The sequence below is a fragment of the Talpa occidentalis genome, unplaced genomic scaffold, assembly GCF_014898055.3.
Source record: "Talpa occidentalis isolate TD23 unplaced genomic scaffold, MPIMG_talOcc4v2.1 talOcc4.7, whole genome shotgun sequence".
Taxonomy (NCBI): Eukaryota; Metazoa; Chordata; class Mammalia; order Eulipotyphla; family Talpidae; genus Talpa; species Talpa occidentalis.
In genome coordinates, this window is record NW_023605083.1 from 76,482,216 (window position 1) to 76,501,249 (window position 19,034).

At 39.6% G+C, this 19,034-nt stretch overlaps 1 protein-coding gene across 15 annotated transcripts in view; it reads right to left on the reverse strand.

The window, feature by feature from the left end:
- CDC14B (cell division cycle 14B) overlaps window positions 1-19,034 on the reverse strand; it is a 108,770-nt gene that overhangs the window by 82,729 nt on the left and 7,007 nt on the right. For 2 of the 15 annotated variants that reach the window (XM_054689427.1, XM_054689424.1), the window contains exon 2: window positions 7,222-7,248. The exons of 12 other annotated variants lie outside the window; for them this stretch is intronic. In XM_054689427.1, the coding sequence (XP_054545402.1) occupies window positions 7,222-7,248 (27 nt within the window). Of the gene's footprint in view, window positions 1-4,435; window positions 4,555-7,221; window positions 7,249-19,034 lie in introns of those variants that run through there. One more of the 15 variants, XM_054689429.1, reaches the window with a different exon arrangement.

Consider the following 19,034-nt stretch of genomic DNA (forward strand, 5'->3'; position numbering starts at 1 on the left):
GATCTCCAAGATCACATCAATTCTATCACATCAATTATTACATCAATTCTATCACATCCATTCTTCCATCAAGTCTAAGTTATATAATTTTTCATACTTGAGTTATCTCAGAAATTATGCCATTTTCTTAAAATCTGTGACCCACAATTATAATTGGCAGTGTGTTTCCATTCTTAAACATACTTAAAGTAGTACTTTCCAATGTATTTTAGAAACAATGAAATATGGTATCAGTAGAGAACAAGATGATGAAAAACAATGTGTAGAATATGCTGTCTTTTAGTCCAAAAAGAACCTTATATTAAATGCAAAGTGGTAACCTGTAACAGAAAAATGGATTTGTGAAAAACCTGGGGAAATCCAACTAAAGTCTGCAAGTTAGTTAATCGCTCACAGCAATGTTGGCTTCTCAGTTTTGACCACTGCATTATGGTAATGTAAGATACAAACATGAGGGGAAATGGGTGAGGGATATATGGGAGCTCTCCGTATAACATTTGCAACTTTTCTGTAAATCTTACATTACTCCAAAATAAAAGGATAGTTAAGATATTTTTTTTAAGATTTATTTATTTTTAAACAAGAAGTGGGGTACAGGCCAGATGCACGGGAGGGTAAGAGGATACACCAGAGACAGAGCGGGAAACAGAACAGGCAGACTGACGAAATATACTGCTGAGGGGAGCAGCGGGCGAGACAGGAGAGGTCTGCTGCGCCATGTGGGACCCTTGCCAGCCAGCTGGGATGGAACCAGCGCTGCAGAGGCTGCGGACAGCTTCACAGTGTGGTGCTCAACCGCCTGGGCCACCAGGGAGGCCCCTAAGATAATTTTTAAAGAAATTTATATTTTATGTAAATATACTTTACATGTGTTCTTAGAAAACCTAATAAACCAAAGTCTCTGGGGGAAGTGCAGCCTGGGGAGACCTAGATAGATATGGGCAGAATCTGACTGAACACTGTACACTTGTCTCAGAACAATATCACCTATTAAAAATATTAGGTTTAAAAATTATTTTAAAATGTACTTTATGAAGGGATGAAGGGAATAAAGAGGGGCTACCCTACATAGAACTTGTATTGATAAACCTAGACACCATCACAGGAATCTAAGGTTTATCTGGGGAAGGTGTCTGCAACCCCAACATTTTCTACTCAATTTTATGCAATAAATTTATGTAAATTTTTCTCAGTAGAGGATTCACAAGGAAATAAATACATCATTTTATATATTCATACAATGAAAGATACATAAATATATTTATTTACAGTAGTATAAGTTTCCATTATAAAATATGAAGTGAAAAAAATAACAGTATTTATAGTATTTAACTATAAATTTATTTCACATAAAAACAAGTTTCTCTATAGAGAATCTATGTATCTACAGATATACACTGAGCAATCTCAATACAAGGTTAAATGTGGTAGTCATTAATGCTGTTCAAGTATTATTGGCTCCCTGCCTAACAGGCACATTCCTGCCACTTGGGGTTAGGTAGAACCATATGATTAATTCTGCCCAAAAAGCTGTAAGTGGAATGGGCATTTAATTGTTGATGCAAGACCCTTCACAGCACTGTTCTTCCTCTGGCACAGGCACCAGCAATATTCAGCTGATTGTGGCTCATCAGCCCACGTCCCCTGCAAGCAATTACATGTAGAACCCCTTGCTGACATACAGTGGATGTGAAAAAGAAGTAAGAATTAAACCTTTGAAGCTGCTAAGATCCGAGGGGTTTGTTATTATAGTATAACCAAGTTGAAATGAACTGATAGAGAAAATAGGATCACCAATCGTTCTTTTCTCTTGTCCTTTTTATACATAACAAGCACCTCTATCTTAGACACTTTATTTAGGGGTGACACAGGTCTTAGCATCAAACGGACAGTGACTACCCAGAGGCTATTAACATCACATCTCAAGCTACGGAAGCTTGCAAGCGGCATCCACTAGGATCCCTCAGCAACCTTTGTTCTCACTCTGTGTTCACAGAGCGATCTAAGAGCAGTGAAAAAAACAAGGGGCAGAACGGTGGAAATAATGTCCTGTAATCTGCATAAGAGGTTACAAACATATCTACATTTGTACACACATACATACATACATACATACATACATTTGCAAGCACATAGAAAATCTCAGATAAGACAGAGTTTGGTGATGTTGATTCTGAAGAGGAAAAATAGGTAGCTAGGTAACAGGGAAAAGCGGGAATCTTATACTATGCTTGTTTACACTTTTATATATTTTAAATTTTGAACCATGCACATGTATCATCTATCAAAAAAAAATAAGATGAGTAAGGAAAAAAAGCAACTAGGTAAAGGGATATGCTGAGTGCTGTTTAATGGGTCATATTTTGAAATCAAGAAACCTAGTAAGGGACCTACGTCATGAATATACCTTAAAAACACAGAACCAAATGAAAGTGAGAAAGACCACCAGCATTACTATTTAAATAAACTTTAAAAGCTGCCCACTGATATTCAAGATGAAGAAAAATTATTCCTACAGCATCCAAAGTCAAGGCTTTTATTATTGAAACCTAATCCCACATAAAAGCTTTAGCATTGTTAAATTCCACCGCTTACAAGATTAGCAGTATGACTTATTTTTTCCTGCAACTAAGAACAATAAATTGAATTATTGCTTCCAAAGAAAAATGAAAAGGACACCGTGCAAGGCTTTAATAATATGGGAAGAGCATCCCAGAAGGTAGAAAACAGCACTCACAGTACACAGGCTTAGCTGGGATGTCCCTCCTTTGTACCTGTGTAACATTTTGTGCATGCATATGAAACATAAACTATTCAGCAAAAAAATCAGTTGATTTAGCTATCCTGAAATTCCAGAATATCTAACGCTTGCTAGCTAGCTTTATGAGAAATAAAGAAGTCAGGTGGTCCACTGCACATACACACACAAACACCATCTAGCTAGGAACCAGGAGTCATGGAAATGGAACTTGCAGGGAATCTACTCTCCACAGAGACCAGCCCTGGTGTTCTACACTGGCATTGGGTCAGTTCTGCCAGTCACTTCACATTCACTGAAGTCAAGATTTGTTTCTGGGCACAATATTTTCCAATTGCACCCATTCTTTCAGGGCTTTCTGGCCTATGGGGTCCATTTTGGCCACTCTCATATGTTTCAAAATTATCACTCTCACTTCTGAGTCACACTGGTGTATTAATATCGCAGCCCCCTCCATGTTCATCGTTCTATATTGGTTCCTAAATTTCCTCTATAGGATCAAACTCCAGTTAGCACCATAGTAATTTGCTTGATAATGAGCCATGTATGGCCTGCCCTTCCAGACCATCTTATTTCCCCACTTTCCCTTTGAGAGGTTGCTGAGATCAGCCCCCAAAGAAATACCTGTTTTGGAATCCTTGACTCAGTCCATTCTGGAACCAAAAACAAGATACTAACTGCAGTTGCAGAGATCTATTCATTTTTAGTAAAACATTTCAAAGACAATATAACTATGACAAAGCAGCACTCCACTGGGTTATGCTAAATGGAGTATGTAACTGGCACACAAAAATTGGCATTATTAAGAAATGGCTGTTGTCCAAATGCCCAAAAATAGATGACTGGATCAAGAAGATGAGGTACATATACACCATGGAATATTACTCAGCATTCAAAAAAAGATAAACACATGCAATTTGCAGCAACATGGATGGAGCTGGAAGGGATCTTGCTCAGCAAAATAAGCCAGAAAGAAAAAGAAAAATACCGGATGGTCTCACTCATAGCAGGAATCTAGAAAACCTAAATAAGGGACCAGGAAAAAGAATAACTATAAGAAAGAAAATATCAAAATCAACAAACAACTATGAACCAGAGACACTCTATGGGGGGTGAGGGGCGGGGAAAGGAGGGATAGGGGTCAAAATAAGGGGGTTGTAATTGTATGGGGAATATAAAAATAAAATTTAAATTAAAAAAAATAAAATGAAAGAATCTTAAAAAAAAAAGAAATTGCTGTTGTAACATGAAATAACAAAATTTAGTAATCTTACCCATAAATCTTTATGTTAGAATAACATATGCTGTCTAAAATCATTTTTAAATAGACCTTAACCTAAAGCTTTGGTTTAAAAAAAAAGTCCACATATCAATTAGCCTTCAGGATATTCCATATTTTTATACTGTAAAGTCCCAAATGTGCCATATTAAGATGAAACTGAGCTTTTAATAGTGAACATAAAATAATGTATACAGATGTTAATTTGTATTGATGCACACCTGAGACCTACATAATGTTATTATGCAATTACTTTGATTAAAAAAAAATAAGAAACAAATTCTTCTAGCACCCTCGCCACAAATTTAATCTCTAAAAACATAATTTAATCCAAATAATCTGAATATGTCCAAATAGAGAAAGAATGCTTTCAGGTTTATATTTCTTTTACAGCAAACCTGAGACAGATTTCATTCAAGTATTCTTTTCCATTTTGGAGTAAAGTCGTGATTTAATTCATGCTAACAGTTAGCTGTCTTGATGCTTGTTGATAACAGCAAATTGGGACAATCTGCGAAGAAATACAGAAGGTATTGTCCCCGTGCCAGGGTAGTGTCCACTCCCAGTCCCAGCAACCAACCCCATCCCACCCCCAACAGCCCACAAGACTTCTGTGTTCTGGAGTGGAAAATAAGAGAATTTTTTAAGGCAGAGTTAAAGCCTCCTTTCCAAGGATGTCACTCATTCAGAGGAATCCATCTTTGAGTATCCATGACAATCACAGATTATTTCTCTATAGGAGATATAGATATAAGCAGATGTAAAACTATAATCACCCAGTTCCATGTGCTCATGTCAGATCCCAGAGACAGGTCATGTCTGGAATCTCTACTGAAGCTCTTGTAGCAGCCATAATAAGGTTGAGATATAAATATATTCAAACATATCCTGAGTGAACTTGTGCTTCAAATTCTTTCAGTCACAATAGGTTAAAATTAATACATATTAATAGTGGAGTTGAAACCCAACCTCATTGTTTGCTAGGTAAATTCTAAGTTTTCTTGACAGTGTATTGCAAAAAGGAAAGAAATGCATGTTAAAATGCTTCGTTTCATGTATTAAGTGCTTCCAAAAAGTCATCAAGTAACAGAATTGCAAGAGCAATTAAGAAATTGCAAGAGCAGATTAAGAAAAGCTCCAGAAAATGTAAAACCATGTTAATTCTGTTATACACTTGTGTTAAGGAAATTCTTCCTCTGCACCTATAAGACAATGTGAAAATCTGAAAAGCATTTCAGTTCAAGTTACACACACACCAAATCTAGCTCCTAAAATATTTAGCAATCTTCATCTTTAGTATCTTCAATTTAAGAAGCAGTACTTAGTTTAAAAGGTGCTCTGTATTTACTTCTTACCAATATGTAAGGTATTCTTAGAAATAAACGAGGTATCTCATTTTAAATTATATCTTCTGAGATATTTTGAGGTTCAAATTAGAGATATAGAATTAATTGGAATGTAGACCTTTCACTTTGACTGTTTTAGTAGAGACAGGGTTTTCAGTATATGTTTTCTATATTTTGGTATGTATATGTATGTGTATATTTATACACACAGCCCAAAATGAAGTGTTTTCCCCTTTATTTCTTTTAAAGGTTACACATACACATCCCTACAGGGGGAAAAGAGACATCATAAGACAGATCATTTTCACGACATGTTGGAAAAAGTACTTCACTTTGTGTAAGAATTATCAAGTGACATTTCCATCACAAAACTCTCTCAAACTGACATTGTTTAAACAAAGAAAAGAGCAGAATTACATAATGACTAACTCCATCATTCCCTGTCTTCATTGAAATGATGACTTAAGAATCTGTTCCCCTCAATCTTTCAGGGGTAAGGAGCACTCTATGTGAAGACATTCCTACTTCCTTTTCTCAGTAGTACTTGGCCCAATCCTTTGCTTAAAGTAGCTGCTCAATAAATATTTGTTGAATGGATACACTAATTCCACAGCAGAATTCATACAAATACAAATGTCTATACACTAGCAAAATGCTGGGAATGATTTAGCTGAGATGGCCCTAAAATAGAAGACTTTGCAGAATGCAGAATTTATAATGCTATTATAGCATTATGGATTGGTTATAAAAAGATCAATGTCATAAATAACGTAGCAGTGCCAAGAAAGTAATTTTACTTTCAAATGAGAACTTGAAGGAATAATAAATACCACTGACATCGAGAACAAAATGTTTTTCTCTTGTGAAAAGTACACTGCCAACAAAGTTTTAATGGTATAAAAGTGAACCACCTGAGAAATTAAGTCAACATGTGATATTAAGCAATTAGTGAATTTAAATTTTACACAACCTAACTTTCTCAGCTTTTCAGAGGCAAAGACAATGGACCAAATCTTTGAACTGACTGGTGAATAAAGCACTCTTAAGAGACATGGCCCTCTATCATATAAATGATACCAATATTAAAGGAGGTGAATTAAAAAAAAAAAAACAAGAAAAATAAGGCAGTAATTTCTTAAATTGGTAATATGTGTATATAGAGAGAGACACAGAGAAAGAGACAGAGAGAGAGAAAGAGAGAGCGAGCACTTCTGATTTGTTCTTTGGATAATTGACATTATTGGAGGAATTTGAAAAATCAAAGAGAATCGTAATAGTCCAAAACAATTTTTAAAAATATAATACAAAAGAGCTTCCCTGTTATCAAACTTTAAGCTGGTATTTCATGAGATTTTCCTCTTGCTAAAAACACAGTATACTATATATATCTGTCCATTAGCAAAGAAATGCTAGAAAGAACTGTTACCTGGGGAAGGGGGAGGTATGGTAGGAGGAATCAAGAGTATCTGTTATAGTTATAAGAAACTCATTCTAAGTATTCTTTTAGCAAAAGTCTATAAAAGTGAGAGTTAAACAGTTACCAAAAATATCTACCATCCTAAACACATCATTCATAATTCAATCAATAAAAATATCACAGAAACTACTTTCAGCATTATTTATACACAGAAACCAACACAAACTTTCATACAAAGGAGACAAATTTCAACTTAAGTTGCAAATGTACAAAAAATACACTTATAGAAAACTGTATCTTCTACCTAACACTAAATTTAAGACAAGCAAACAGGAAAGGACGGAACCAAGAATCACAACAGATTAATTCTACAGTTTTAAAATCAGAAAGAACTGCAAAGTAGAGGCAATGATCTGAATACCTTTGTTGGAGCAGTATCCATGAAAAGCTATAGAAAAAAAGAGAAAAAGAAGGGCGTAAAACTTTCATACAAACTAGAAAACTCAGATGAGATGTACACATTCCAGTTAAATACTCTTTGTACTTAGGGAGTTAAAATCAATTATATTTTGGAAAAAGTTTTCTAAGGTAATCACTACCTAAGTCAGAGCTTCTTAAAAAACTAGAGCTTTGTTAAGTGAGTCATGCCTGCTTGTCTATAAATAATGTGAAAAAGTCGCTTTTGTTTACTAATATCATTTCCAAAAGCATTTTTTTAGATATAATTGAAATAATGGCAAAAACCATTCTGTAGCCTTAAACACTGTTGGATTTTGTGTACAGGCCTGCTTTGAACTTCTGAATAAACACATGATCTGTCAAAAAAAAAAAAAAAAAAACTAGAGATTAAGTGACTAATCTTAGAAGCTAAAGATTAAATAACATAAAGAAACAATACTTTTGAAGATCATTAGCTCCTGCCACTCTGTCTCTAATACAATCTTTTTTTTTTTTTTTTTTTTTGCCCACAACCACCCCTGCACCTACTTACCTCGCTCACATAGGTGCCTGTTCTAAAGTGAGAAAGAGCTTTGAAATCTTCAGACAAATCAATTATCCATGTTTCCCATTTCAACTTAGAGATAATTATAAAAGTCATTTTAAAGGACCTTAAAGGACTTCCTAAGGTTAACAATACCCGGTAGTTTGAAATCTTAAGAGGAACAACCTCTGAGCCACTGTGTAAACCACAGAGTCAACTGAATAGAAAGGTAGAACTTTCTGGACTCCACCCCCTGATGTCCTGAACAGCTGCTTGAACCTAGGGGCAGAGGGAGCCAACTAGGAGACTTTAGAAACACCAGGCACGGTGGCCCACTCTCTTTATGAGCCACTTCCATTTGCTCTATGGTCTGTGTTCAGGAGACACTATTTGCTAGTCAGACAGCATCTTGTCACAAGCAGCCAACAAATTGCCTTTCCTTTGTCTCTCAGCCCTCCCTTTTCCTAACTCCCTATGTAAATAAACCCATATTATTTCTGTATGTCTGCTTTCGGGTTTATATTCTGAAGTGCACAGGTGAGGGCTCACAAGCTGAGTCATTCCCTTTCCCCCCAAGATTGCCCTGGATCTGCTTGGCACCCTGTCTGAGGACATGGCACCCACGGCTGGACAGCCCAAGTCCATTCCTTGTGTTGGCCACCATAAGCACGTAAGCAATGCTGGACATGTGGCAGCATTTTTCTGTCTCTAATTTACAAGAGTTTAGTTTTACTTAAGTAAAGTTCTCTTGGTGTGCTTTGATTGTGCCTTGATTTAGACATGGGTTCAAACCATTAGTTTAGGTAGTTCTTCAGGTTCTGGTTTGGGTGATCTGATATAGTCTGGTATATGGAAGCTGACTTGGGAATTCCTGTGAGCATATACATGGCTCTCGTTTTCAACCTCTAGCTTAGGACATTTTTCTTCTAGAGAGCTTCTCAGATATGTGTGCGCATTCTCGACAACTTTGTTTTTAATTTAAGAGGAGGTGAACTGTCTACTCTGGACAAGCATTTGCTGGAGCAAACTTTAACTAACTGGAACAAGTTCAGCTGTCAATTGGAGGAACTTTATACCTTTATGTCCTTCCGTAAACTAGATTTGGAATAGTCAGGAGCCCATTTGATGGCGCAAAGAAAAACAAAGCAGGCTTCCCTTTCATCTGACAGCTGGAAAGAGGAGAAGCAGGAGGAGGACCACCACTTCCTGGAGACTTGGAACTCACCAGTGAAGAATCCCTTCCAAGAGACTAATGTCTCTCCTGGGGAAGTTGCAGAGGCACCATAGGTCTTGCTGCTTTCAACTCCCTTCCCCAACCCAGTTGCCATGTTAGGACTAAATGGCTTTTCCATCTCATACCACACAGGGAACTCAATATGGACAAAAGAAGTTACCCTGGGGTAGGACAGTTCCCTCCCTCACCAATTCCCAATGGGTGAACAGAACGAACAGGAACAACCTGCCACATACAGACCATATACCCGCTTTTCCACTGTGGCTCTCCTGAATTTGGAAATTCCATCCCTCCCTATTGACAGGATGCTCAAAGATCATGGATGATTCATTTGTTTCTATTCTGCCTCCTGTTAGACTACCTGGGTGGACACAGAATCCATGTTATAACACACTATTAAGATTAGATGAGCAGAGTATGGTTTCAGGGAAGGCTAATGAAGAGGCTCATTGTCTCCACCAGGAAGATCTAGAAGCCCTGGAACTGGAAGGGGCCATCCCAATCTTAGAACCTACCTGGAGCACCCGATGATAGGGGAATGGGAAGATTGGAGTACTGCAAGAGGTGCTTATTAGCAGTACTAAGGATGGGAATGCCTAAGCAAAAGAGTTTAGGTAAGATAGGTAAGATACTAGAGCTTCAACAAAAGACCGATGAGGACCCATCTGAGTTTCTTAAAAGGATTATTCAAACTTATCATACCTACAGACATGAATCCAGACTCTCCAGAGAATGCTCAGATAATTAACATCATATTCATTGTGCACAACACTCTGAATGTAAGGAAAAAATTAACCAAGTTAGAAGATGCCACAGAGATGTATTCCTAATTGGTGAATACAGCCTTGAGAGTTTACAATGCAAGAGAAGAAAGGAGGCCTGAGGGTGCAACAGTTTGACTGCTTTCATTAAGAGAGAAGACAGGACAGGGTTTACAATAAAGAGTGAATGAGGTGGAGAGGAAATAGGAGCAGAGCTTTAAGGAACAATCAGTGAGCTTACTGCTCAGGGATTTTGGAGGGATTTTGGAAGGGCAGATGTTCCAGGTTGGAAACAAGAAAAGGGAGCAGGTATTAGAAAGCAAAAAGAAAGGAAAGGAAGCAGATGTTGGCCCAGAATGAGTACCCAAACAAGCATCAAAAGGTGGGATTCAGGCAAAATACAAGGAATCAAGAAGCAAAGAGGAGGAAAGGAGACAATTAGTGTCCAGGATGGGGGCTCAAATGAACAATAGGGAGTTCCAGAAATGCCAATCAATTGAAAAAGCCTATTATGATAACACCCTTGGAACCCTGGGTAACTCTCACTGTGGAGGGACTATTTGATTGACATTTTGGTAGACACTATTCAGTTTTGAATTCTAAAATAGCTCTCAAATCAGGAAGAGGACTATACCAAGAATGCCAATTGGGTTATACCAACCTTCAACATGGCTTTCTATACATGAAAGAATGTTCAACCTACCTCCCACCCCCACCTCGGCCATGACCTCTTAAGTAAACTTAATGCAGATTATTTTCTCAACCCAGGATCAGAGGCTGCAGCTACAAGTACCTCCAGAACATGTTTTGAGATTCTAGATGGCATTCACTCAGGATGTTCTACCAAAAGGTGAAGTACTGCCCCCCAAAATATACAAAAGAATAAGTAAAGTGATTTGGGCTGATGAAACTCTGGGATGAAGCAAAAATGCAGACCCTGTAAAAAAAAGAAGTGGTATATGGAGCAGAGCCCTTAGGTGAAAGCAATATCCTCTAAATTGGAAGAACTGCAGGGAATTCAGCTAGTGTTACAAAGGTTTCGCTAATCCAACCTCATTCAGACTTGCCACAAGCCCTACATTACTCCAATTTTTCTGGCCAAGTAACTCCGCCGAAGAGATTGCCATTTTGTTCAGGATCTGAAAACCATTAATGAGATTATCTAGGACATACAATCAACCATGCCAAATTTCTACACTCTGCTAACTGCCATACACCTGGTATTTTGGTTATTTTCAATATTGGACTTGAAAGATGCTTTTTTTCTACATCCCAGTTAATAGATGGGTTCAGCTAGTCTTCACTTTTTAATGACAGAACCCTGAGTCCAAGAACACTCTACAATATTGCTGGATTGTACTTCTTCCACAGGAGGTTAAGACTTCCTCAACTATTTGGGAGGAAATATTGGCCAGGGATGTCAAGAAGGCCCAATTAGAACAAGGCATCCTGTTATAGCATGTGAATTATTTACTATTAGTCACCTCTGACTATGACACTACTGGGAAAACACCACATTGGTTTTGAACCACTTGGGAGAATGCAGCTACAAGGAGTTGCTCTGTATGCTCAGATATGCAAACAAAAGGTGGCATACTTGGAATATGAGATAAAGAAAGGCAAACAAAGTCTCATGACTAAGAGGAAACAGGTAACTTCAGCTCTCAAAGTCCACAACAATCAAGGGCAATTACATGGATTTTGGGGGATGACTGAGTGTTGTAGAATTTGGACCCTCAACTTTGGGTTATCAGCAGAACCTCTATATGAAGCCCCCAAAAGCCTGGTTGCTGAACCATTGTTTTGGACTCCTGAATATCAACAAGTCTTTGATGAAATAAAGAGAAGAATGAACTCAGCATCAGACTTAGGGGGACCAGACCTCAGGAAGTCTTTCTGACTCTATATGTATGAGAGACAGGGAGTTGGCCTGGGAGTGTTATTCTAATTATTAGAACCAGAAATGAAGACCACTGTAAACATGTCTAAACAACTGGACCTCACGACTAAGGGATGCCCTCTGTGTTTGTGGGTTATAGTTGCAACTTGTGACCTTCTGCATGAAACAGAAATTTACCTTAGGTAAGCCCATCACTCTGTATGCGCCACACCTGGTTTTGACATTTTTATAACAGAAGGGAGGACTTTGGCTGACTGCTGGGTGAATGGGAAAATGTCAAGCAGTTCTATTAGATAATCCTAATGTACAGCTAGGAGTCACAAGCTCTTCAAATAAAACGATCTTGCTCTCAGTCAATGCAGAGAGTTCTCTAGGACGGAATTGTAACCAGTAACACTTTAGAGAATACATGGTAGTCAGCCATGTTTGTCTTACCAAGCCCTGCCAGATCCAGAGCAGAAGTTGTTTACAGATGGGAGAAGTTTTCTGGAACAGGGCCACAGACACACAGGTTATCAGTACACTATAGGAGCCAAAGCCTTCGCAGCAGGGATTCTGACATAGAACGCCAAACTGATAGCTGTAACCTAACCCTAGAACTCTCTCAAGGTAAGTGGGTAAACATATACTTTGATCCAAAATAGGCCTTCATGGTTTTGAATGCACACACTGCCATATGAAAGGGAGCTCCTTAGAGCCAGCAATGTAGACATGAAACACCAACTAGAGATCCTAGCCTTGAAGAAAGCAGTAGCTTTGCCAGCAGTTGTAGTGTTGATAGTTTGTTTCAGCCACCAAAAGAATGGATCTGATATTGCAGAAGGCAACTGTGCGGCTAAGGCCACCACTTCTACTCTCCAGGGCAAACCCATACCTCTCATAGACTTAACTCAACTTGTTCCCAAGTACACAGATATGGATGAGGAAAGGGCTTGTGAGCAGGAATATACTAGCCCCAACCACAGCTCCACATGGAGCATGAACTCACATTGAAATGCTACATGAGGTATCCCACTGAGAGAGATACCTTGCTAGAGTCCCTGCATCTCTATTATTTTTTAAGATTTTATTTTTTATTTATTTATGCATACAAGAACTGGGGTGCAGAGGGGTGAGAGGATTCACCAGAGACAGAGAAGGGAGCAGAACAGGCAGATCTACTGAGATACACTGATGAGGGGAGCAGCGAAAGAGACAGGAGAGAGGTCTGCTGTGCCTTGTAGCTTAGCTCTCTGGCTGGGGATCGAACTCTTGCTGCAGTGGCTAGTGATAGCGCTGAGACTTTAACCCTTGCGCCACCTGCACCTATATTTCAAGGGTTACTATCTGTATAGACTAGCTCAAAGGATCACCCATAAGGTTGCCACTTATGCACCGAGAATAACTTTTCCAGGACTAACTCACACCCTAAAGCTACTGGGGGTTCAATGTCAGGGAAAATGCCCTTTGGCAAGTGGATTTTACCCAAATGTCCCCAAACACTGGCAACTTTAAGTATCTTCTGATCTTTTGGATACCTTCTACCATGGGTAAAGGCATTCTACACCAAGAATGAAAAGACTTCAAGGTTGCCAAACAATTGATGAAGGATTGCCCAACACTATTCAGCATGACAACAGACTTGTTGCAAAAGTCATTCAGGAAGAAAAGTAATGCCTTACAGATTACTTGGGAGCCACGCAATGCCTGGTAGCAATCTACAGGACAAACTGAGAAAATGAATCCCTTCCTAAAGCATAACTTGGCAAAAACCATGTTAAGAAGCTCATCTGCTTTGGGATTGGTTACTATCCCTCACCCTGCTTCAGATAAGAGTAGTTCCAAGAAGTTGGCCACATTTAAGCACCTTTGAAATAGTCTTTGGAAATACATTCCAAGCTCAAACTTTGAACACTGCACCATACACAGAACAAGAATACATGATCTATCAACAGTACATACAACATATCTGGGAAATTTCAGTTGTAACTCATAACTTTGTTCTCTCTAGAGTGTCTATGCCACCAGATGAACTATGCAACCTTCCACACCTCGTGATCGGTTCTTACTCAAGACCTGGCAAAATGGAGCTGCCCAAACTCAACTCTCAAAAAAATGCTCTGGGGCCTCCCTGGTGACACAGGGGTTAAAGACACAGAACTATCTAGCTGGTTGCCAGCCACTGCAACATGAGTTTGATCCCCAGCAAGGGAGCCGACCCACACGGCACAGCAGACCTCTCCTGTGGCACCCGCTGCTCCCCTCAGCAGTGTATTTCAGTGAATCCACCTGTTCTGTTCCCCACTCTGTCTCTGGTGAATCCTCTCACACCACCCACCCCATACATCTGGCCTACACCCCTGTTTTGTATGTATAAATAAATCATTAAAAAAGAAAAATGGTCTTGTCCCTATATTTTGGTTTTTTTTTTTTTAATAGAGGCATGTTTATTTATTTATTTGTTTATTTGTTTGTTTGTTTATACATGCACTGGGTATAGTCAGAAGCCCGGGAGGGTGAGAGAATTCACCAGAGCCAGAGCGGGAAGCAGAGCAGGCAGAAGGACCGTAGCATACTGCTGAGGGGAGCAGCGGGCGGCAGGAGAGGTCTGCGGGACCCTCCTCCGGGGCCGGGGAGCAGCCAGGGATCGAACTGGTGCCTCAGAGGCCGCGGGCAGCTTCGCAACCCAGCGCTCAACCGCTGTGCCACCCGGGAGGCCCGTCCCTATATTTTGATAATCACTCATACTTCTTTGAAACTTCAGGCATAAACCCCGGGTGTACCACTTCAGAATGAAAAAGTCCTGCAAGACAATGACCCAGAAACCAAAACCCTTTAGCCTTGTAAATCTGTCAAAGACCTTAGATATTTAAGAAAAAAGACAAAAGCTTAAATGTTTGTTTTCTCTTTCAACTTCTGTTGCATGATACCCTAAGATTGTATCTATTATACCTGGACTTCCTGCTAAATACTGGAAATCCTAAGATGATGACCCTTCTTTTGGTAATTACTCTAACACAACTCTTTTATTTCTCCTTCCAAATTCTAAGGTATGTAGAATGTAGAATGGCATTTAAAAACATGTGACCTCTGCTGACAATATTCCTGAGCTTTGGGAATTTGACTCCACTGGAAGCACTTGGTTTTGATTTTGGCTTTCAACATCTGATTTTATTCACAATTTGATATTTGTGAAGTTTTTTTTATGTTTGTTTTTTCCTTTTTTTATTTTTTAAAGATTTATTTATCCATGCATACAAGAACCGGGGTACAGGCCAGATGTGCAGGAAGGTGAGAAGACTCACCAGAGACAGAGTAGGGAACAGAACAGGCAGAATGACTGAAATACACTGCTGAGGGGAGCAGCGGGAGCCACAGGAGAGGTCTGCTGTGCCATGTGGGTATCTCCCCGGCCAGCCAGGATCTAACCTGTGCTGCAGTGGCTGCGGACAGCTTCACAGTGCTGCGCTCAACCACCTGCACCACCAGGGAGCCATGTTATCTCTTTATAGACTGTTTTTTTTAAGGATTTATTTATGCATGCAAGAACTGAGATATAGGCCAGAGGTGTGGCCGGTAAGAGGATATACCACAGACAGAGTGGGGAACAGAACAGGCAGACTGGCTGAAATACACTGCTGAGGGGAGCAGTGGGCAAGTCAGGAGAAGTCTGCTGTGTCACGTGGGTAGCTCCCAGGCCAGGGACTGAACTCATGCTGCAGTGGCTGCAGATAGCTTGAGGATAGCTTCATAGGTTGCGTCTTAACCCCTTGCACCACCAGGGAGGCCCCTATAGACTGTTTTTGTTTTTTTTTTTTTTAAAGATTTATTTATTTATTTATACAAGCACTGGGTACAGTCAGAAGCGCGGGAGGGTGAGAGAATTCACCAGAGCCAGAGCAGGGAGCAGAGCAGGCAGAAGGACCGAAGTACACTGCTGAGAGGAGCAGCGGAAGGCAGGAGAGGTCTGTGTGTCATGTGGGACCCTTCTCCGGTGGCCGGGGAGAAGCCGGGGATCAAACCGGCACACCTTCGCAACCCAGCGCTCAACCGCTGCGCCACAGGGGAGGCCCCCTATAGACTGTTTTTGCAGGTATGTGTGTGTTTCTGGTAACAACCTGGCTACTTTAGTGTGAGTAAAGAATTTTTTCCATCAGGCAGTGAGTGGCAAAAGGAATTTAGTCTCAGAAAACAAGGGTTTGTCCTAAAAAGGAAGCAAAGAGAAAACTCTAGGTATTTGTGGCCTCCCCTGGTGGCGCAGGCGGTTGAGTGCTGCTCTGTGAAGCTGTCCGCAGCCTCTGCAGCGCCAGTTCGATCCCGGCTTGCCGGCTTGCCGGCGAGGGTCCCACATGGTGCAGCAGACCTCTCCTGTCTCACCCACTGCTCCCCTCAGCAGTGTATTTCATCAGTCTGCCTGTTCTGTTCCCTGCTCTGTCTCTGGTGAATCCTTTCATCCTCCCGCGCATCTGGCTTGTACCCCAGTTCTTGTATAAATAAATAAATAAATAAATCTTAAAAAAAAAAAAACTCTAGGTATTTGAAAATATAAATAAAATTGCAATTTCATAAATATCCCATGTGGGTTGAATGAAAACTAAGGAAGCTATTTGTTTCTAATGTTGTATGTCTGTATGTCTTCCCCTCTGTGTCTTTTCTGGCCTCTGAAGGATAAAAATTGTTTTAGTGCCTATAACAATGCTGAGTTCAAAAATATAATGGTCCCGGTGCTTCCAAAAATATAACTGGTCCCGGTGCTTCCAAAAAGCGTACTTTGGGACAATGACAATGATCGGTTAATGAGAACTAATTTGGAATTTAACAGTTTGGTTCAAAATATATGTTTTTAAAGTTATGTTACTAAGTGTAATTTTTCCTGCTCTTCTACCTGTGTCATCTGTGTTGGGTAAATATTGCAAAGAAGAGGAAGCCCAGGTAAACTGCTTAAGTCTTTAAATGTCGGTTACAATGGGAGCTGGGAAAATAGGGATTTTGTAAGTTACAGTTTGGCTGTCAGCATTGCACTGATGAGTCTCATCAGACCTTTGATATCCTAAATTGCCACTGCTGGGTAATTAAATGATGTTTCAACACTTATGACAAAACTTCTCAGAAATCTAAATTAGGGAAAATTGGTCTTCTTTTGCTTGACTGACAATTTTATGGAACCTCAGTAAAGTTTCTGAAGTAGCCCCTTAAATTTTCTCCCTTTTTCTTAAGGGGAAGACAATAGACAGGAGCCTATTTGCCATTTATCTGGTAAACTGGAACTTAATTGCAAGCATTATCACGAGGAAAATGTTTAACCTTATTAATACTGCTGTTCTTAAAAAAATTCTTAAGTGTCCGATATGTTCTGGTATAATACGGCTTGTCAATTTTGGTTATTATTTTTCTAGAATGTTGTTAAGTTATGATGTTATGCAAATTTCCTTGTCCTTTATGTTGTCAGAGTTTTAGTTTTGGTTGTATCAGTTTTGACAATGGCAGAAATTGTTTCTGGGAAAATTAACAGGAGAAAGACATCAACAATATTTTAAAATCCATGGTAATTGACAGAACTCACGATTGAGACTTTTCTTGACATAAGGCTGAATGGATTGTTGAAGATTAACACAAATTTAACAAGTTTTTGCATGAAATGTTTTCTTTTGTTTTGTTTTAATTCAAGGGAAATTTGTTTTAACTGGCCATAATTTGCAACAACATTAAATGTATCTTGGGGCAAAACTAAATTGTGTTTGCATTTTTTTCTCTTTGATACCATCATAATATGGAAAAATGGTAGTAAATGTTATTACTCATGGTAATGTGTATCTGTCAATAAGGAATTTTAATTCTTTTTCTTTTTTTTTCTTCTTAAATAGAGAATTGGAAACAAGGTTATATTACCCCAACTTTGATAGGAATCTCACAACTCCCTTGAGAGTGAACAGCTAAAAAAAAGAGTCTGCCACCTTATCTGTAGAGTGTCAGAGACCTCCCTGGGAAGTAGGGAAGCTAATCTCCATTGTCAGGCTTAGTCACCCCAGAGAGAACAAATATTGCAGGTGGAATCTAATGAGACCACACCATGACATGGCTTCTGAGGCCTGGAAAGGCTGAATGTCGAGAGTTCAATCTAAGGTCCCTCATGGAAAGTTCCAAACAGCTAACAGAAATTCTGCTTAGTTAGTAGCTTCCCTATGAGTTTAAGTGAGGAAAAAAAAAAAAAAGGATCAAATGAATTGGAAGTGGATGTAGCTTACAAATACATTTTGCTGTACTTTTTGACGAAACTGGGAAGTAGAGAAAAAATAATTTTAATAGCAGCCTCTCTTAAACATTTTTTGATGTATTTTTCCCTTTCTTTTTGACATGGACTAGTTACTTTCTAGAAATGGAAGATGACTTTTCCACACTTGTTATACAATGCCTTGTTACTGATTGCTATTTCCTTTGACTACACTGCAAACCTAGGGAAAACTGCCCTTTGAGGTTGCATCCCAGCATCCAGACATCTGACTTTCACCACCACAGCAGTGGTGACAAAAACTGAGTGAGGAAATTGTTACACCAACCTCCAAGCCTTTGTGTGAGGCTCACAGCCTACTTGATGGAAAGGTGGAACTTTCCAGACTCCACCCTCTGACTTCCTGAATGAAAGTTGCTGGGAACTAGAGGCAGGGTAGAACTACCATGTGGCCTTTAAAAAACAGAGCACAGAGCCTCCCTGATGCTTCAAGGGAATAAGACTCAACCTATGAAGCTATCCCCAGCACTGTAGCACAAGTTTGATCCCCAGCCAGTGAGCTACCCATGTGGCGCAGCAGACCTCTCCTGACTCACCAGCTGCTCCCCTCAGCAGTGCATTTCAGTCATTCCTCCTGTTCTGTTCTTCAGTCTGTCTCTGGTGAAACCTCTCAACCCCCACACCCCCACACCCGCCCGCACCTCTGGCCTTTACCCTAGTTCTTGTATGCATAAATAAATAAATCTAAAAAAAAAAAAAAAAAAGCACAGTTGGGCCACCTGCTTTAGTGTGGCTTCTGCTTTCACACTGCATCTCTCTCTGCTCAGCACACACTCTACTGGTAACACAAGACAGCATCTTGCCTGCCACATGCAGTCAGTAGATTTTTCTGTTCCTTTTCCTTTCTCTCAGCTCTCTCTGCCTCACTCCCTATGCAAATAAACCCTTTTTATTTTTCTGTGTGTCTGCCTTTGGGTCTTGTCCTATATACTGAGAGATGTGGGTGAAGACTCACAAACCACGTCATTCCCTTTTCCCCCAGGGACTGCCCCATAACAGAATGGGAAGGAAAACAAAAGTGATGACTGAATATTTTTCCCAGTGTAAAAAAAAATTTCAAGATATATTTCTTATTTATGCCTGATTCCC